General features: G+C 41.5%; 1 protein-coding gene across 2 annotated transcripts; it reads right to left on the bottom strand.

The window, feature by feature from the left end:
* Positions 1 to 734: 734 nt before the first annotated feature.
* On the bottom strand, positions 735 to 20,651 carry EPHX1 (epoxide hydrolase 1). 2 transcript variants are annotated; one of them, XM_042875020.1, is made up of 10 exons: positions 17,497 to 17,609; positions 14,212 to 14,396; positions 12,207 to 12,387; positions 9,898 to 10,125; positions 9,152 to 9,281; positions 8,140 to 8,354; positions 5,618 to 5,726; positions 4,604 to 4,729; positions 3,262 to 3,507; positions 735 to 972 (listed from the first exon to the last, which is right to left on the bottom strand). In XM_042875020.1, the coding sequence occupies exons 2-9, from the start codon at positions 14,389 to 14,391 to the stop codon at positions 3,282 to 3,284; spliced, it is 1,395 nt and encodes a 464-aa protein (XP_042730954.1). In that variant the 5' UTR covers positions 14,392 to 14,396; positions 17,497 to 17,609; the 3' UTR covers positions 735 to 972; positions 3,262 to 3,281. The 2 variants fall into 2 exon arrangements, with proteins under 2 accessions (XP_042730954.1, XP_042730963.1); XM_042875029.1 differs by lacking the exons at positions 735 to 972; positions 17,497 to 17,609 and adding an exon at positions 20,584 to 20,651 and having other exon boundaries at positions 2,126 to 3,507.
* Between the last annotated feature and the right edge of the window lie 863 nt (positions 20,652 to 21,514).

Genomic DNA, 21,514 nt, shown 5'->3' with positions numbered 1-21,514 from the left:
GTGATGATTTAAAATGTTTTTCTGTGCCAGAAACAAGTACATTCCATCACCTAACTGAAGTTCTTTGAAAAATAAGTTCTGTTTATTGTAAGTGGCATTGCTCTGGCTTTGAAATTCTCATCTGGACTCTTCACAGTCTGTAACACCTGAAAAGCAGGGCTTAGGTCACCTATTTCTGTTTTTCAGTGAGGAATAGGTGTATGCTTTGAAGCAGCTTAAGGAGGAATAGTAATTTCATTGAGCGGGGATTTTAGAACTATGGTCCAGAAATGGAAGTTTCACCAAGAAATGGCCCTTCAGCAGAACAAAATGCTTTAAGCATCATCATATTCTGAGTTCTCCTCAAGGATGTAGCTTCTATTTCAGAGAGCCTTATTCCCCAGCAACAGCTCAGCCAGCCTAACAACTGGATATTTTATGGCAGGGTATTTGGCCTCATTAGAGGAGACTCTAATGATACTCTGGCACACTGAAGTATCCCAGAGCACTGGTTCTTACTATTATTACTATTGCACTAATATGATACACAGTATTTCTTGCTAAAAGGAATGTTAAAATTGTTTCTGGTTACCTGACACTCACTTTTCCACTGCTTGCTGTAGTACTGTACCAAATAATTGTCCACTATGAAATAGAGCGTGTATCAGAAGTGAGTCTGGGTTCACTAAAGGTGATTATAATCCCAACCTCGCTCTCCTGGGAGAGTTCCTGCCTGCAGGAAGAGATGCAGATGCTGTCAGTAGCCCACAGAAACTTTATTAGTATTAAACCTTGTACTACAGGCAGTGCAATTGGCTGTATTTTGCTAAAAACAGGTTTGTTTGTTTGGTTTTTTTTAAGGGGAGGGGGATTGATGACAAGCTTTATGGCTGGCACATAGCTGAATTTGGCACTCTTGCACATTGCCGCAGGATTCAGCTCTGTTTGTGTCAAGGTGTTGATAAGCAGGTGATGAACTACAGCTGTTGATTGCTGTGGGTTTAAGGTTTGAGAAGCGTGACATTAGAATTCAGAGCAATCTTTGATATGTAACAGGTGCTTACCCACCATTTCTTAACTTCTAAAGTCTGTATCCTTTTATGTCTTCTTTGCTTTCTTTCTTTCAAATAGAATTCAATCAAACCCACTTTCATGCTGGATTTAATTTCTATGACTATTTTCTGTGCTAAGTTGAACAGACAGTAAGGACAGCTAATTTGTAGTTGGCTGAAATGCACTTACCTGGCATGTAGAGTGGGGCAAGGACATGCTCACTTAGCATGTGTTCGTTACCTTTGAGCGCTGTGAGGCACAGTTGAAAGTAGAAGGGTCTAGAGGTAGGGATTTTTTTTGTTTCTTGTTTTTTTTTCTGGTGCCTGGATGAGTGCTGTAACAATGTTGCTAAGTGAGCCCTGATGTGCCTCTTTTCACTGAGGCTGGTCCCCTTCAAGCAGATCTGCTCCAGAAAAGGAGACAGAAGATGGAAAATGCTTCATGCCTTCTACTTGCATCTGAAAAAGGGTTTGCCAGGTATCATGTAGCCAACTTCCTTCCCACTTACTTTATCTGCACTGAAACTGAGCAGCCTTTAGGGAAGTAGTCAGTTATATCTGTGTATGGCAGTGTTCCCTAGCACCACAGCAGATGTCTGCATGTGTGTTAAAGATGAGAGAGGATGATCTCCAGCTCTGAAATACAAGGCCGTGCAAGAGAGTGTAAGACAAAAACAAATGGCCAGAGATCAAGGATTAGTGCAGGAGGGAGCCCGGGACCTTATGACCAGCTGTCACTGTCAGAGGTAAGCCTATTTCTTCTGAATAAGCCATGTTTTGGCAACACTGAACCTGAACAATTCTATATTTTCTTGCCTGTCTCTTCACAGCAGCCTAAGCCTCAATATTTAGCAGATGAGAACACAAAAGGCTGGAGTACAGGTAGTGAGAGCTCTCATCCCTGCTTGGAAAAATGGCCGAAGTTGGTCTACAAGCAGTCTGTCATGCCAGAAAGCTGGCTTTGAGCCCTCAGATTCAAATGTGTCCAGGATCAGTGTTGCCTTCCCCAAACCAAACTGTGGGAAGAAGCAGTAACTGTTATTTAACAGTTTCCATTCCGATTAATGCTGTAAAATAAAACTAATCTACACAAGTGTTATTAATGGATTATATTTACCCTGCAAGCATAAGGAAGGAAGTATATCACACATGATGGGAGAACAAAGCCATTCTGAAGTCATTCATCTGCTTAACAGTGCCTGAAGCTCAGCTGCACTCACTGGGGATTGTTTTAAGTAAAGATACTCAGCCCTTCAAATTTAACCTGATCTCTGTAACAGATATAATACAGAATCAATAGTTTCTAATTTGACACTTACTTTTGCTGTAACTAAACAAAATCTCACCTGTTTAAAATCATAAGACAAATGTTTGTGTGTAAGTGTTATTCAAAATTTAAAGCGAGTTCCTTTTAATTTCAAGTTAATCAATGTTTTATTCGTTAATATGATGTGTTTACGATACCCTGCGGAAGCAGTGCAAAGCTACTGTGTCTTGAACCTGTCCAGGGCTTTTACATTTGCATTTTAGTTAAGAGCAGAAATTCAATGCAGAGGTAGCTTGTCATGTCATATAACTACTCCTATCCTTGCTCCTCCTCCTGGTTCAAGCTATGGGAGCCGATGTGGCTCATGCACTCAGCTGACGCTTCAGCTGCTCCTCACACATTGTTTTCCTGGGAGAGCCCGGTGCAGGGGAGTGGAGCTTTCTTGCAGCCAGAAAGCTGCTTAACAGCACAAGCTGTAAGAGAAAGGCAGCCAGCTGGCTGTCTTACTGGGCACTGTAGATCAATGCTGATTAATGGATACAGTTAGGTCTCGTTAGGCTGTTCCCCATTGTTTATGTGAGGAATCTCTCACATACACCAACTCAATTTTTACTGCTGTCATGGAGAAAAGCTGTTAGTAACAATTAAACTGAGCACAATTAGTGGAAGGTCTATTTTTCAATTTCTATGTATGAGGCAGTAGAGTTACAGAACAGATTTTAGAAGTCTCTGCTGAGAGGGAGAAAATAACCAAGCAACTTCATGCTATGTTCTTAGCCTAGCTGCTAAGAAAATTTAAAGCATTTTAAAATAAGCAGATTTAAGTTTCTGAAGTTGTATTTTATCTAGCTATCCTCCATTTTTCTTGCTGTATTCTCACATCCGATTGAGAGTGAGATCTAATTACACTGATTAAAGTAGACTTACTAAGGCCTGTACATTTGCTAAGCTATAAGCAATTACCTTCCTTTTCATAAGGGGAGTTACTTTTTTGTCTTTGTCCAGAGTTGCTCTTTCTCTACTTTCCCAACAAACTGTAGAATATCTTCAGCAAGAAGTTCAGGTTCCTCCAATGCTGCAAAGTGGCCACCTTGAGGCATGAAATGGAAGGAAACTATGTTGGTGTATTTCTTCTGGGCCCAAGCCTGGGGTGTGTGCATGATTTCATTAGGAAAGGAGGCAATGCCAGTAGGTACTTGCACTGTGAGCCTGAGAGAGAAGAGAGAATAATTTTATCTTTCAAACACTTCACTGAGCAAGAAATGGAAAGTCCCTTGGAAATGCTATTCTTCAACAGTCAGGCAGACCTACTAGGCAATTAAAGCTGACTTCCAGATCTTAAATTTGAATACTAGACAACACTCCTGTTTCTGAGGCGGAAAATGCCAAAAGACTAACTTTTTGCATACACTGATACAGATGGCAGTTTTGTAAGGGATCCATGACAGAAGAGTTAGAAGCATGGAAACTGAGATCTCCAGGAGGCAGCGAGTATAAAGTTTCCTCATGCTGCAATCAGGGCTCAAGAGTAATGTATTGAGGGAAAAGCAAATTGACAAGGGCTGAAGAGAAATTTACAGTGCAAATTACAACTAGAACATGTTGAGCCTGTCAGGACAATGGGAGGGTTTGAGGAGAAGAACCTGAATGGTGGCTGCAAGGCGAAGGTGAGAAGAGGAAAAGCAGTAACGGTAAATCTGGACTAGCTCAGAGAAAGCTTTTCTTACCATGAGATTTTGTCCTATAAAGCGTACTCCTGTAGACAGCTCTTGCTTTTAACTGGCATGAATGTGCTCTACAGAATATTTTCTACACGAGGAAGTAAAGAGAAGCAACTGCATTTCAAGGGAAAAGTACCTTAAAGTGGAACTGTCCATGCTTGTTATAAACAGAGTAATATGTGTTGAGGGCCTAAATATCCCCTACACGTGAGCCGCTTTGTCTGGAGTGACAAAGATTTTCAGATTTAGACAGAAGAGGATGCCTACTTTTACGTAGGTTCTTAAGACTCCTTCCTCTAGGCATGTAGAAGTTCTGTATAGCTCATCTCATGTAGGCAGAATTGGAACAGGATACTGCCCACAGTGCAGCCACAACAGCTTCAAGAACTGTTCAAGAACTGAGTCAGCTTTCTGGGAGAATCATTGCACAGCTAAATAAATAGCAGTGAGCTGTGGTTGCATATACCTCAGGGCAGGTTTACCTCTGCGTTCATGAACTTGCAGCAGCCACAAGATACAAACAGCTTATCTGCAAACATAGAATTAAATTCAAAACAAAATATTTAAAGAAAAATAGCACTTACTTTTCATGTTTCTGTGTGCCTATTCCTTTATGCAAATTTTCTTTGTAGAAACGCACTGAGGAGACGACGCAGCCTGACACCCAATAGATCATGATGTTGGTGAGAAGATCATCCAGGTTAAACTTCCTGAACAGGTAACCCCAGATATTTCTTAGTTACTAAGTAGTGCAAAATAGTATTTAGTTATAAGGACTTTGCTTTGGTTTTGTTGAAAGAACTGTTTAACTCATTAAGAGTAAAAATGGAGAGAGGAAGTGTGTTAACTTCCCCCTTCCTGTCAGTGGCCAAATAAACATGTTATAGGCTTTCAAACACAAACTGGAAAGTGAAATTTTAACTTGTACAGGACAGACAGACTCCAGCATAGCTGTCTATACTGTCCAAGTCTGGGAGAATAGAAGCAGCAGAGTCCATAAAGCAGATTGCGCTATTATTCATAATTTAAAATGCTACCATAAGCTTTCAGTACAGGAATTGCAGGTACTCCAACATATGCAATAATTAGTGCAAATTCAATATCAAGTTGTAAGCTGTTTGCAGTGAAAACACTCTATTCAAATTCATTTTCATTGGACCCTTTTGTAAAATGCTGTTTTGTTCAATTCCTGCTAAGTACCTCAGTAATTTTCAAAAGGAGCTTCAACTATTTCAGATTTTTACCTCAGAGTAACTGTGATCACTTATTAGCAAACTGTACATAGATGAAGCAATACTGATTAATTTAAAGCAAGTTCACAGAACAGTTAAGTATTAATAAGTTAATAATAATAAAAAGTTCTGTTTTCGAGCATCTTAGATCAGGTGAAGTTTACATTTGTCTGTCCTAATGCTGTACTTCCACTTAAGTCAGTTTTCATTCCACAGAAGCTGGGGGATGTATCTCTTTGTAGGAGATCAAACTGGGAAGTACAGCACTGCACCATTTGTAGTCTCTGCAAGCTCCTTATGAGATGTGATAGACATTCGTTTAGCTTTGACTTGAGGCTTAATCACCTCATCCAAAATAGCACTTACCTCTCAAGTCCTCCATCTTCTAAGTTATGGAATTCTGGATCAGTCCACACAGAAAACTTCTCCAAGATGTATGCAGCCAGTCCTACTGGAGAGTCATTCAAACCACAGCCTGAAAAGGAGGAGGGAAATTTAACTAAAAATGAGATGTTCTACTGCTGTTCTCAATTTTTTTTAGTTTTAGATGCTGCCCACTATAGTACAGGGGAAATAACTTTACAAAGCTATTCCAGCACCTGTGATCCTAAATAGATTAACAGAACAAGTCAGAGCCATTTATTGTTGAATCATTAACACAGTACCTGCAAGTCAGCAGACTCCAAATTAGCTCATACTGAATGTTTTTAAACTGATGTAACAGTATTGGAATTTCTGCTGGTTTGGTTTTTTTTATTTTTTCTTTTCTTTGTAAGCTAATAAGATCAAGCAGTATGTGCCAAGCAGGGTTTGCTTCCATTAATCTGGAAGTTGGCACATATTAAACAGTACTACAGGGCCAAATCCCACATGCCTACACATAACCAGAAGAATTTACACCATTGTCTAACAGCAAAAGCTTTTTAAGGATTATTAGAAAGTAATTAAAGAAGAGCAAGGCTTTGTTAAAAGGTCCACCTTCCACACTAGCAAAAGCAAAGTGCCTTAATGTAGAACAAGTCTTAATGTAACTTTTACAATTGTTTTGTTTGGATTGAAAAAAACACACATATGATTGGAACTTTATTAATACATCCTAGTGCCATGAAACAGGGACTATAAACTGTTCACATTGCTCAGAAAAATCTTAGCAAAAGGTTTTCTTGAGATACGGCAATATATTTGAAGTTCCAGCTGTGCAACCTAACTGTGCTGTGAGACAACCAACACTACAGCTAGCACAACTTTACCCATTAGTGCTATTTAAATGTGTTAGTTGAGTTTCAGTTAACAAACAAGTAACACTTGTAATACATAGATACTAAGTGATCCAAAAAGCTGATTTAGCATGCATAATTGGACAAGCAATATACTTCTCACATAATTCACTTTGATGGAACAAAGAAGAGTGCATCAGTTTACACACAGATAGAATTTACATTGATCCTCACAGTACTGTGAATACAGGCACTGCCTCTTCAATCATCTGAAAATGAACTCACACTTCATGCAGGTAAGTATAAAACCAGATGCATGCATCTGCTGATCAAAAGCCAGCTCAGAAACAGCCAACATACTAGTATCAGCTAAAAGTCAGAAATGACTTCCCTGCTTAGGACAGCTCCATGTTGTACCGTGTACCACCAGAATACTCAGGAAGACCTTGGCAGTCTTCCTGGCTGGGCTTCTCTCAGCTCCTTTCAGCTTCCTTCTCCTCGGTGTTATTTTCCTAAGAAGTCTTCCCCTCTGCTGTTCCCCCTCTCGTCACTGTGCTCAGAATTGCTCCTGCTTCAGCTCTCAGAACATGAACTTACTGCTGGTTCCCAATCTGTACAGTCCACACAGTCTGCTGTGGCAGACCACAGATCACAGCTAGGGACCAGAATGGGCCAGAAAACCACAAGAGAGAGCCCACCTGTGACTAGGTAACTGCCAGCTTCCTTGTCCTACAGCAAACAAGGAATTAGAGACTGATAACTTTTGGAAATCACAACTCAAAGCAAGCCAAATTATTTTAAATCCATAAAACTATTATTTTGCTAATGGTTTTAGAATACCCCATTTCTGTAGCTAAGTTTATGGAAGGACATTAAGAAATAGTTTCTACAGCTCTGTCTTTATTAAAACCTATAGCGAGCAAGTCTTGCTGCACTAAAATAAAATACATTTAGTATTCTTGACTCAGTTTTTCAATTCAGCTGCAAAAGATACTTTTAAAATAGAAACACTTAACAGTTGAAACAGTTAAGCTGACAGTTAATCTGAGTGATTAGCAGAACATTCATAGGGATACACATTTCGTTTTCTTTAAAGTCTGTAAGTGATTCATAGCAATGAGTAAGAACCAAATTTGATTTTACCTTTCAGGTATTATTTATGTCTATAAATGAACTAGCTTGCATGCTGAAACAGCTAAAAGCTTTTTGGAGTTTACATCTTTTGACTGTGATTGATTCTCTGTAAAGAAACTGTCTTTTGTTCTCAGCGTAGCTGCATTTGTAATTACAGTCCCCAGTGGCAGCAGATGTGGAAAAGTATTGTGCCATTTCTATTTATGAAAACTGAAAATGAGGTCAGTGGCACTTGGAAGGTGCTTGCTTTTGAGGTACAGATGTATCCTTTTGTATGCAAAAGTGAGTTTAATACTAGATACCCCTCTACCATAGAATGGCTTGGGCTGAGAGCCATTCCAAAGACCATCTCGTTCCAACCCCCCTCCTAGTCTGTTATGAATTACATGCATGCAGAAGGACCTGCTGTTTAAAACCTCTAACCTTCCTACTTGCATCTTTGTGAAAAACACTCATCTTCTGCATATTTCAGCAAGGTGTTTTGTTTTCATGACATTACAGCTAAAATTAAATAAGTATTTTTGTTTATTTCTTTACCAACAGTATCAGGTCTTGTAGCCTGTATGTGACTGTAGCCAGACTCTTCCAACATCTTGTAGAGCCCCTTTTTCAAGAAGGGAAACATCCTCCTGACGTCTTCCTCATGGAAGCCAAAGAGCCCTGGAAAGTAGCGGCCCAGCAGAATGGAGAGCAGGTGGGTGAACCCCAAGTTTGTAACTAAGGCTAGGTTTAAATGAAGACCTTTCAGATGGCTAAAAATGAAAACAGAAAAAACCCCCACAAATTACTGAAATAAAATATGATTCAAAGTTGTTAAATGTGTAATATAACATTTTATGATGCTTTGATAGATATAAATGTTGTTAGATGTTATATTACTAATCTATAACCTATATAAAATAGATTACATATATAAATGTACAGATATAAAAAGTTACATTTAAAATATACAGAAATGGGCATCCTTTAATTCCAGTCTCCCAATTACACCACTGTTCACAACCTTGGTTGTACTTTGTAATGTTGCTTTTCACACAAAAACAAGTCAAAGCGGCAGCTGCCAGTGGTCAGCATACAAACCCACCTACTAAGCCCCAAATTCTGCTATTAGTGTAAGTACTCATACCATTCCAGTCCCTCTGGGACCATCACAAAGCTACTGCACAGCTGTTTGTGCTGGGGTACAGTTCTGGAGAACTGCTTTGCATGGAGCACTGAGGAGGAAAACGACACAGTACTCGCTTGTTTATGGACTTGGTTTGGAACAGTCAAGTCACACAGAATCACAGAATTGTAGGGGTTGGAAGGGACCTCTGGAGATCAAATCCAGTCTCCTCCCAGATAAAGCAGATTCCCCTGCAGTAGGTCACATAGGAAAGTGTTAAGGAGGGTCTTGAATATCTCCAGGGAAGGAGACTCTACAACATCTCCAGGCAGCCTGTTCCTGTGCTCTATCATTCTCACTGTAAACTCCGTGAGCAACAGCTATTTAAAGAATAAAATAGCTTTATACACCAGTTGTGGAGCAGTGTGTCAAATGAGTACTCACCTGGGAGCTATCTGGGCCAGATTGGTGCAGATGAGCCAGCCCCAGTCACCACCTTGTGCGTAGAACTCGCGGAATCCCAATCTGAGCATCAGTTCATAAAATACAGAAGCAGCGCTTACAGAATCAAAGCCTGCAATAAAAAAAAAATATTGCATTCATTTCAGCTGCACTTCTGAATGTACAGCATTTGTTCTCCCTGTCATGACAACAGTTAAATTCCTAAAAAGATACAAGTCCATTTTTCCTCACCTGACAGTATATGAAAGCCCTTGCCACATTGTCTGGGCAAGGTCCAGAGGAGGAAGCCCAGTCTTCACTACAGCCTCCCTTAACCCCACCTGTTCTCTATGCACTTGTCCCACCAAGGGGTTGCTGGACTCCTTCTAAACGACAGTCATGCTCTGAGCTGAGCCCTGTCAGAGACACTTGGCATTGCCTGGGGAATGTGTTTCCATTTTGTCTCTGTGAGAACAGTCTTATCTTAATGATAGCAAGAAACTGTCTTATTCATGAGTCTTCACTTCATAACTTTGCATAGTCCTTTCTAAATGATCTGTATATTACTCCTGAATCTAATTAATGGTGACACCTGAAGTCTCACTCATCTCTCTCTCCATGTGACATGTGAAATCTTTGCTTCTACGCTGGGAAAAAGAAGAAGAGGCAGAAGTTACCATCTGCCAGTAGAGGCTGTCTTGCTACGAGTCTGGACTTTTGTTAGTTCAGTTTCTTCTTACACATCTTACCTTTTTTGTGAGGTGCTTCTGAGAAGCCGTATCCAGGGATCGAGGGGCAAATGACTTCAAATACATGTTCACTGCTGAGGCCATGGCTGGCAGGATCCGTCAGGAGAGGGATAATTTTGTAAAATTCATAAAATGAGCCAGGCCAACCATGAACCATTAACAGTGGCTTTGCAGACTGGCCCTCAGGCAAACGAGGAGGCTTTACATGAACAAAGTGTATATCAATGCCTGGAAAAAAAAACCAAACAAACATGCCTAAGTTTTCTATGACACTGAAACTAATTACACAACAGATTGTGAATAAATCTTTTCTGTTTTTTTTTGTTGGTTTTTTTTTTTTTTTTTGGTAAGCATGCAAGTACCCTGCACCTCTCTGGATCCATGTTATCCAAGGAGCTTAAAGCACTTTATAATGTACAGTTAAGCATCACTACACCTAAATGAGGTTGTTCTCTTTCTGTTTTAAAATATATTGGAAAAATAAGACATAGAAGTGAAGCAATCTACCACTGCTAACACTGTGAGTCAACTTAAAAGCAGATGAGACGACTGCATCATCTAGCTCAAGAGCCCTTAAATTTTACCCAAATATCCCTATATGGCACCAGAAGGCTCTGTTAGTCACAGATTTTTCTTCCTCAAAGGCATACAATTGCAACTTGAAGGCAGCAAGAGATAAGGAATCCATCATAAGCAGCAGCTGTTTCTTTGGGGGCATTAATCACTTTCCTTGTTTTATCCGTGCCTGACTTCTCATTTCAACATGTCTAGCTTCTTTCTCCAGCCATTGATCTTAATGTTAGAGCAAAAGGAATTTTAAAAGCAATCACTGTGCGTTCTCTGTCTGGGGTTCATCTTAACTTTTGATGAACTAACTAACCTGTGTCCAGGATTTGAAAAAACATGTTGCCAGGAGTTGAAGAGTTCAACTTCTTGATTCCATTCTACCTTTTATCAAAGCCTTTCAGTATATTTTTGATAAATCAAAATAGAAAATGATGTTCTTGTACCAGCCTGGTCATTGTAAAGCAAGAAGGTAAAAATTGTAGTTCTGCTTTTTTCCCGTGATCCTTATGATGTACTAGCCATTTCACACAGTGTTGCATTAGGACCTACAGGTTATCTGCTTTTCTTCAAATCCATTCAGGGCTCTGCTTTCCTGGAAACAATAATTTGCTCTTAGTTGAACCTGAATGCTTCGTTTTATAATGTATTTAAGCACATTTCACTTGCATCAACTCCATCCCAGCCTCTCACTGGCTGAGAATCCCCCTCCTTTGCAATCCTGTGGATTTCTGCATTCTCTGAAAAACATTCAATGGATGACAAAAGCTAAGGATCCAGTATTCTACATCGGATCCTGTCTTTTCATGGCAGTCACCCTTAATGTTCAAATCTCTCTTCTTGTTGCTATACACATGACATTGTTCTTAACTTCTTTTCCCTTTCTTGTCTCAGGTGGTACTTTTTTTTCCTCCTTTTTTTGGTCACAAATTTATATTAAATATTACAGTTAACTGCCCTATTTCAAATAATGTGCATTCATGGGGGCAAGTAAAAATAATATTGCATGATCTCAAGCGTGAATTTTACAGTCACATAAAACAACTGTCTGCTTTGCCTAAATCCATAGCTGTATATCAAATCACCCAAGTACATCCCTAACTGAAGTATTTAAAGCATCCAGTTTGACCAAGCTCCAATAATAACAGACCTTAACTGAATGGCCTCTTTCAAAACGAGTCTGTTTTGAATGAGAAGACAAAGCAGTCACTTGGACCTGGCAACACATCAACTCTAAAGGAAAGGCATTCTGGGCATTCTGCCTTCCTAGGTCTATGAGAGCATGAAATGGTGCAGCAGGGTACGTTGGCCCTGCCAGGCTGGGATAAACATGATCAGCCAGCACACTCAGCTGATGATCCTGCCAGACTGACAGCATCACCGTGACAGCAGCAGCTGGGGAGCTGCATGGAACAAGAGGTGGCACCTGTGGGTATTTTTGCATGATCGCAAGTCAGAGAACACTGCTGCATCTCAAGATGCAAATCCATTTCCGAATGCTTGTGCTTGGCTCTCTATAACTCCAACGGACAACCCATCCATGCACAGGGAAATTCTGTTTGTCCTCAGCGGTTTCAATTACAGTGAGGTAGTTTCTCACTTCTGCTGTAACAGTGGCAAGGATCCACATTATAGCAGCCACAGAGGGAAGGCTCATGCAACATGGCCAAGAGCGTTCTTACACTGAGATCCCTGTAAATGAGATTATGTATTACTGTTCATTTTTAAGGAAAGAAAACAGATACCTTGAATTTTAGTTTTGAAGTGTGGATACTTGTTGAGAACTTCAACTTGTTTCTTCCAGTTGAACTGGTTTTTCCAGTAGGAGACAACCTTCCTGAGACATGCCACGTTAATCCCATAATGGAAGCAACTGTCCTCCAGTGGCTCAGTGAATCTAGCCTGGTCAAGTCTTCTAAATAAGTCCTACAGGGAAAAGAAAAGAAGGGAGAGGTGTTACAAGCACTTGTGTCTGCTGTCATGCTCTACTGTGTACAGTTTCTAATCATTCCCAAGTGGAAAAAGAACAGTGTCTGAATAATGTCTCCAGTGATGACTGTGCCTTTCACCCATGCTCCATCACTTTTTTTTCACTCCTTGTTCTCCTCCAGATGCTCCCTGTTCCTCTTCCAGTTATAGCTGTTCTTAACACCTTCACTTTCTTTAGCAGCACTGGCTAATCTGTCTACCAGGCCGATAGCCACAGAGGGTAGAACCCAAAAAGCAATACTGCACTATGAAGAATCTTGATCAAATTAACCTCAGAATGTAAGTCTTCTTGCCTTTTCATAGGGACTACCTTTGAGCCCAGTCTCACAGGGAATGCAGTGAATGCTCATTGCTCTCCTTCCCAGACCAAGCTGCTGGTCTCCTTCACTGTGAAACACTGAGAATTTCACGCAGTTAAAGAGTTGGTGAAACTAGACTGCAGTGAACGTTTCCAAATCATGTGAGGTCACTACTGCACTTCACGGTCATGGGAGATGCTGCCAATACTGCAAATTCAGTCAAAAATCATTCAGCAGGGAAGGACAGCCAAGAGCCTTCTTCCTGAAACAGAACCACAGAATAGTTGAGATCTGGAAATCCTACCCTGCTCGGGCCTCTGTGGGGCTTAAACTTGAGCAGCACTTTCCAATAAAGACAACTCAAACTTATAAGACAAGTTAGGTGTATGTGCTGGCTCATGCCTCACACTGAACAGGCAGATATTAGTACATAAGTTTGGTATTGTGTTTTGGTTTTTTTTCTTTGCAATTAGCACACATACCAAAAAAAAAAGAATTTTTAAATGAAGCCTTTAACACATTTTGATGTGCAAGTTTTTTGTCCACGCTCAACATTCAGAAAAAAAAAAATTGTAACTTAGTATAATTTGTAGCTTACATAAGAATTTATTTGAAAACAGTTTGTTACTGGTAGATTATGTTGCAATAGCTATTATAAAACCAAATAATGCATATCACTAAAATCCTAAGGTTATAAATTATGTAGCTTTTTGTCTGCAGTGTAAGGGGAAGATGTATTAGAAATGAGTGTCTACTGCTATTACTGTTTTGGACAACAAAGTCCAAAAAAATCCAGGCCTAGCTTGGAAAATAGTGATCTAGAGACACATTGAAAATGAATAATATGAGCAGTCCCAGGAGTATCATTTGAATGATTACTCCATAGAGATCTATGGAATTGTGCAATCCCTGACAAACACTCACAATCAAGGTCTTGTTATCTAGCAAATTCTGCTATGCATGTATTTACTGTAATTAACACTGCATTACTGTTGACCCAAGTAGATCATAAATTACAGAATTAGCATCCAAGGCAGCTGCAAACATAAGGCACTCAAGGAAATGAGATATAATTATTCTTTTTTTTTTTTTTCTTTCAAAACCAAAGATATTCTTTGTATTCTGGTCTACACAATTAAGCAGAGGAAGGTGCACAAAGAGGAACACAGCTGAGTAATCTGTAATATGATTTTCATGTTTATTAGGCCTTATAGAGAAGGCTTATTTACTAGCAATTTTGGGACAGACAGCTGAAAACAACACAATACAGCAGAATGTGAAATCTGTCTATCCATTCCTATCTTCTGAAATACTGGGAAGTCCCTTCCCCCAAGCCCTCCACACTAGTCAGTCATTTTCATGAATATTCCACATTGGTTCAATGTGAAAAATACTTCCAGCAAGGCCTGTATTTATTTGGCCACTTCTGACTTCTTTTTCCCCCAAATAGAGATTTGCTTACGCTTAGCTCTTCTTCTGTAGTTTCCACCTTGAATGGCCTAATTGTCCTATCTTCTTCAGTGTCAGGTTTCTGTCCCTTTCCCCACCATCCCTCTTTGAATGCGAGCGTCTCTTCTTTCTTTTTGGAAACCACGAAGTAGATGATGATTGCTCCCAGAATCAGGAATATCTCCAGCAGCATAATGCCTGCAAGAGAAGGACAGAACTGATGAGCCCCAACAGATAGCTCAGAGACACGTGATGTACTTGGTAAAGACTGTAAAGGTTTGCTCTCTTTCTAAGATAGGATTTGGTCTACATGTTTACAAGATGTTCTGTCAGCCTCAGGATATCAACACTTCTGTAAGATTTCAGAAATAGGATGTTTTAACCTACACAGCTCAACTGGGAAAGAATTAAGCATCTTACGTAAATGAAACTTAGTAAAAATAGGAGTTAAAACAGGTCAAGAGAATATATGGCTTGATAATTAAGCAGTCCTCTGATTAAACACACTTCCTCATTGGCCATTGATTGCTGCTGGACTTCTTCAATAGCAAAGGGAGTGACTGTGGCTGCAACTCAAGTTCAGAGCATCCTAAGTAGAGCATCTCTTCAGTAAAGTACATATTAAAAAAAAAAAAGAAAAAGAAAAGGTGTATGCAGAATGAGAAGCAAGAACATGAGGGCAGCCATCTTGTATCTCCCCATCACTTTGGAGGAGGGGAAGTATTTGCAAAACCCTTGAAAGGTAAAGAGTGGAAGGGCCTTCCCTTTCTTTCTCCCTCGGAATGTTTTTGAAAAGAAAACAGAAGACCACAGACATTGCACTCCAGCTCTTAAACACCCCTCCACAGTCAGCAAAGCTCTCTTGAGGTGAAAAACAACCTGATCTCATGGCAGCAGACGCATTACCTGCCTGCAGAGCTGCTGTGTCTTAGTCAAACAGAATATCGTTTAAAAAAAAATTCGTTTTGAATATATTTGAACTGCTTTATGCTGCAAGTAGGAAAAAAAAAACAAGGTTACTCATTCTCTTCACCAATTAATGTTTTCAAGCATCCCTTTAAGTGCAAGAAATGTTTGCTGGGGAACACTGCTGTCATCTTCTTAGTGTGTAATTTTAAAGGATGTCGTGATTCAAGCACTCATACTCTGAGAAACTGATAAAACATTAAGTACTTCAGAACTTCCATAGAGCAGGCACTGTTTATGGATGGCACTGAGCAGCACACATTCTCTCCAGACTTCAGAGGTTTTGTTGGTTTTACTGCTGCTGTGAATTAATTTGATGCTCTGGAATTGCTCAATCAAATAGTAAACAGAACAGAGCAACTGTATTCCTGGGTCAAAATAAGAACTGTAGCAAAAGTTACTCAAGTTCACATGTAACGGGGTTAAGGGTGACTTTATCTTGTAAGTGCCTTTATATGATGTGACACGTTCACTTCAGTTGAATTTTCTGAAGATTGACATATAATAAATAAGGCAATTAGATGGATAGAAGCATTGAAATAAGCACCCAATAAAACGTTTGTAGAGAAGTCAGGCAGTCAATGCAGATAGGACAGCCAGCTACAAAAATGTATCACTTACACATACAACTGCTACAGCCTTGGAAGTGACCTAATATTCCCAAATCCTCAGGAGCCAGAGAAATGAGAATGATTGGCACTGGAGGAACTTGATCTTTCTATTTGCTTCATGGGTCCTTCTGTACTGTCCGTAATTTGAGAAAGTGCTACTTTTCCTCCGCCACGAACAAGGCAAGTCTCTATGTGATTCCACTATACTTGAACCACAGATTATCCCAGAATTAAAGAGCACAATTACATTTTACTGCAGAAAGAACTCGAGGGGCTTTTAGAAACTTCAAAGCACTTTACACAGAAATAATAACTACCAAGGCATTTAGTAGATAGGATTTCTCCTGTTACGTATTCACAGAGAACAGCAGTTTCCCCCAAATTATGACACAGCTCCATGTCTGGACTACAAAGGTTTGCCAGCAAAGCTGTACAAACACCACATATGAAAGGAAATATCTTCCACTCAAACACTGCGCAACTTGACTACCATAGCTTGAATAATGTGCAGTAGTTACACCTCTGAATGGTGCTATTAAGCCATATCAGTAGAAAGCAGCAAGGGCATGGGTGAAGCAAGTGCTCTAAGAGACCACACTGCTTTCAGACACACACCAGAGGTTATTGTGATTAGTGTTAATAACATTTTTGCTCTAAGGTTGGTTTACTAGCAAATTGTGAGGTGGCTCAGAGCACTTAGCACACTAAGACACTGACGGATACAGGATTTATTGATTAATAATTACTCTGCAGGAGAAATAATGGCTCCATTTACAGATGATGTTTCAGTTTATTTTTGTTCTGTTATATAACCCCCCATTAGGTTTTACTGAACATGTTCCCCTCTGCCACAGCATCTCTGTTTACAGATCGATTTGCCCGGAGAGCAGCAATTACAGGTGTCTTTTCCCAGTAGATGTGGAAAGAAGAACCATTGAAGGACTTCATGAACTCACACCACCTCTAACAGAGTCTCTTTGCACTGACAGCCTAAAAGGGACAAAGCCATGGCACAATCCACGTGTTTCACCTTCAGCCTGTTGTCCTACCATATTTGGGCACCCCATTTTGGCACTTCATAACACCAGAAGCAAGTAGAAAAATGAGGACATTTGTATAAGAAAAGCTTCCTGCTTATGTGGTTTATGGAGCATGATGACAAACTTCAAAATAGCCAAGCAATGCAGGAACTACTTTGCATGCATCTGATAACATCTCCCGAGTGAGCACAAAAGGATACATTAACATTGTAGGAAAAGAAGAGCAGTAGGCAGTGGGTAAAATAAAGCGTCCCACGCAGGAAAGCGAATGAAAGACAGGAAATACACATCCAGGAGAGTTTCTGGTTTGTCTTGATAAGAAATTTAACATTTACATTTTTATTGCCACAAGGAGGTGGCATACAATGATACCTCCAAAACAACAGGAAGAAGTGATACAATCCTGTTCCACAATCTTTTTCTAGGTTGTTCGCAGCTAGGAGTTATGCAGTCCAGCAGGAGCCTAAGACCTAAGGAGGGGCCTACAAACAAGGAAGGAGGTCACCTCCCCAAGAATGGGAGCCCTGCTGTCCCCCAGGGACAGGGCAGCTGGGTACCACACAGGAATAGGACTGCAGGCGACGACAGGGCTGGGGATATGCCTCCAGCACCACTGAGGGCTGTGCAGAGGAATACCCAGCATCTGTGGCAGTGAGGCACGGCTCTCTAGCAGCTACCCACCTGCTTTGCCCTGTGGACAGCAGCAACCATCAACAGAAGGCTGGTTTAAGGCTATGAATGGACCACTCAGAGCTTTTGCTTGCGAGTTAGTTTGCTGCACCTCATTCTGGAAGAGCATTTGAGTACCTTTATAACACATTCCCACCTATTCTGCCATCCTATGATAGCCAAGAGCATGAACTTTTCAGCACTGCACTGAAATCTGATAGGCAGGGAGACTCGAGCCTAGATAAGTAAAAGTATTATGGGACTAAGTTCACTGTTAGCCAATTTGCCTCACCCAGAGAAGGTGTATTTATACAACCACCGCCTGGTCAAAGCTCATCTCATAATTTAAGAATTTGGTATGCAGTATTTTAAGAGGAAGGAGCTCACTTCACAAGAACATGTATTGAAGCAACATTACTTGCTCTTTCAAATCCATACCCGATGTATTCCTATGTGCTACTTTAAAACACGTCTTGTTTATCTCAGTTCTCTTATTTTGCTTCTATGATGTTTGAATAACCCCATTTCCTCCAAAGAGTCAAAAACCCCAAATAAAACAACAAGTACAGGTTGCATAAACACACAGTGGCAGAATCTGACCCAGGCTGTCTGTGCTGCGTGTTACTGTAACCAAATGCCTGAATGATGGGCATGATTTGGGGGAAAGAAGATCTGTTTCTCTGTGTCTGAAGGCTGCTAAAGGATTCTTAAATCAGCACGGTTCTGTTAGAAAAGTGAAGGCCAAAAGAACTGTTTAAACTTCCATAATAGCATTTGACAGCTACAACGTTAAGGTTGGCAAACACAAAGATTCTGTGCAATTTATCCTATCTGGCGAATTCCAACAAGAAAAGCAAACAAGAAAAATATAATTTGCACACATGAAAAGAAGTGACAGCAGCCTGGCACGCGGCTGTGGGGTGAACACAGCTGGAAGCTGGGTCTCCCAGATAGGCATCTCTCAAATCCAGCTAGAGAAGTGGAGGATATCATGCCAGTAAAAAGTTTTTCAGGCCGTTCATAGCCACTGTCCAGCCAGTTAAATGACACCGTTCAATGAAATCGACACTAAAGTACATCTTGAGCTTTACTTCAACATTTAATTTCTAATGTGAAAAAAGAAATGATGAATAGCACATTGTTCTATTTTGCCTTCTAGCGATAATGAGCTTAACCACCTCTTTGTATGCCAACATCTGCATTTTACAGATGGGAATGGAAAAATGTGCACAAGAACCAAAAGAGTTTGATATAAACAGATAAGGAAATGAGATCGAGGTAATTGTTCCTCAGACTTTAAGCTAAGTTCAGGCTCTATTTTTAGCTTCACCAAATTCTCCAGTGCTAAATATTTAAAGGCTGCCTCCCTCCCTTGCAGTGATATTGCCAACGCTTTGCCCAGCCTGACCTCCAGGTCAGATGCAGACTCATCCTGCACAGCTGCTGCTATGGCACAGCACACATCCTGCTCCTTACAGTGGGATTTTACAGATTAATTCTCTTAAGATTCCTCCATTAAATCAGAGAGATCTTCATTAACTAGCAGCTTTACAAGCTTTCTGTATTAGCACTGCGAGGAAACTGTTATTAAAACCTTTAATTACTAACACATGCAGAACTGACATGCATGCGGGGTGCCTAGCAGAGGAAAAAGAGTGCTGACAGTTAGAAATGTTGTATCCAAAGTACATCAGAACAAAGGATGTGATGATCTTCCAGTTAAGAGAAGGTTTAGAGGCAGAAATGACAAATAAAAGACTGACAGGAGATCAGATTCTGGCGATCTGTAAGGCAGTGAAATAAGGTGCACATCGTAAATTCAATGGGGATCGTGACTCCAAGCAGAAAGGGGTAGCACAAAAGACAATATGAATGAAAATGTATCAGATTTTAAAACAGAATATTTTTCTTCAGTAATTGTGACTATGGAAACAGGAAGAGACCACAACTTGTAATCTCTCTATGAAGACTTCATTCTCAAAGAGAAAAGGAACTTGAGATGATGATGAGAGGAACAGATGGTAGTCATCATTTTCTGTCAAATACTGCAACACCAAAAGAATGTGCCAGTGTAAACGTGTACTGAGAACAATTCTTCCTTCTTCATATCTCTCTTAATAATATCGAAATGTTGGAGTTCTCTTTGGATTTGAGTGCTTCATTCAGAAGTGCACTACCCCTACCCACCAGATTAGAGCACTTAATGCTGAAAATGAAGTAGCCAAGAGGACCGGTCCTGCAATCGTGCTTTAGTTTGGATTCTTAACATACAGCCATGTAATCTGACAGAAAGATCTACGAGGCAACAGATTATGTTTAGTGTGCAGATGTGGTGGACAGCTAGGACCTACAGAACAAGCTGACAGAGCAATAACTAAGTGCCTTCAAGGCAGAAATGAAAATAAAACATCTCCTGCCTCTACCAACAGAGCAATCCGCACAGAAGCGTTCCAGCAGGCAGAAAGCATTCAGTCAGTAACACTGCTTCAATATCCATAGCAGCTGATAACGCTGCTCTAAAACAAAACCAAAAGAAAACCCCAAACAGAATGCAGAGGATGGCCACATCTTTACACCAGCTGCCCACCTGGCTGTGCAGACTGTGACCAAGACACTCAAGCAAATGTCATTTCAGAAGCAGAATTTCGTTAACTGAACGCTTTACCCTTTGCGTAGAGGTCCACTTGCAAACACAACAGTTCTTCTAATTAAAATAATGCGTTCAGAAAAGGAATCTGGGACTTTTTCAGTAGTAATTTTCAGAAAGAGAAAAAAAAAAAACATGTTTCAGCCTTAATTACAAGCAGACCGGAGCTCTTCGGAGAGAAAGACGGCACTGCTTTCTAAACGCCTTTTCTTTGGGGACTTGCACACTAATTAGAGCTCCGTTTGCCACGTTTGGAGCAGCACCGCAGCGCCGAACAGAGCGCCCGGACACCCCGCTCCTGCCGCTTCCTTCGCAAGAAGTTCCCTTTGCTCTCGGCTCTTCAACAGGGACGGCCGGCAGCGCGGCGCGGCGCCCGCCGCTCGCAGGGCACTCGCAGGGCACCCCGCGGCCCCCCCGCCGCCACCCCGGCCCCGCCCGCCCTCCCGCGCTACCTGCCGCGGTCGGATCGCGCCTCGACTCGCCGATCGCCGACTCCCCCCCCGCGCCAGGCAGGGCCGGTGACGCGGTGGCGCGATGGTGCGGACCGCCGGGAGATGTAGTTCCGCGGCGGGGGGCCGGGCCGCTGCGAGAGCGAGATACGGTGCGCGGTTGGGGCGGCCCTACCGCCCTCGAGCTGGCAGCGGGCTCCTCCCGCGCGGGTCGCGTTCGACGCCGAGCCACCGCCGGGCTCCGAAAGGCGGGCAGCCGAGGGTTCGGCTCGGCGAACGATTTGCTGCTGCGGTGCGGAATCGGCACGGGCAAAGTAGCGAGAGACCGCGGGTGAGCTGCCTGTGTCTTCTCAGACAGAGCCTCCACATGCATTCCGACTCCGAGCACGGAGAACACCTGCTTCTTCCCCAGGCCTGTTCTCCAAGGCATGTATGTCTCTAACTGGGTGTCCCTGTTCATTCAGTCTATTTCATCCAGTTGGACTAGATGGCCTTCAAGGGCCCCCATCCAGCTCCAACGGTTCTATGATTCAGTGTCATCTGAAATTGGTTCAAGAGATCAGAGTGAGCCTCAGAAGAGCAAGCTGCAGCCACTATTGCCAGTAGTATAAAACCATAAAATTATAGGTTCACCAAGGTTGGAAAAAACCTACAAGACCATCCAGTCTAACCACCTATCACCAATAGTTCTCACTAAACCATGTCCCTCAACACAGTGTCTAAATGTTCCTTAAACACCTCCAGGGCTGGTGGCTCCCTGCAGAGGGACAATTACTTCCCCACTCCTGCTGGCCACACTGTTTCTGATGCAGGCCAGGATGCCGTTGGCCTTCTTGGCCACCTGGGCACACTGCTAGCTCAAGTTCAGCCGACCGTCGACCAACACCCCCCAGGTCTGTTTTCTCTACACAGTCTTCCAGTCACTCTACCCTAA

This window comes from Lagopus leucura, unplaced genomic scaffold (genome assembly GCF_019238085.1).
Source record: "Lagopus leucura isolate 7727_CA_CO unplaced genomic scaffold, USGS_WTPT01 Super-Scaffold_73, whole genome shotgun sequence".
Classification (NCBI taxonomy): Eukaryota; Metazoa; Chordata; class Aves; order Galliformes; family Phasianidae; genus Lagopus; species Lagopus leucura.
This window is presented reverse-complemented; position numbering and strand designations above follow the sequence as displayed.

What these genes read in the sequence shown, in the direction of transcription:
- EPHX1 (XM_042875029.1), bottom strand. Translation starts at nt 14,391, where the DNA reads ATGCTGCTGGAGATATTCCTGATTCTGGGAGCAATCATCATCTACTTC. An exon ending in CTACAGAAGAAGAGCTAAGC is followed by an intron (nt 12,388 to 14,211) that starts GTAAGCAAATCT and finishes TTTTCCCTGTAG; the next exon opens with GACTTATTTAGAAGACTTGA. An exon ending in CTTCAAAACTAAAATTCAAG is followed by an intron (nt 10,126 to 12,206) that starts GTATCTGTTTTC and finishes TTTTTTTTCCAG; the next exon opens with GCATTGATATACACTTTGTT.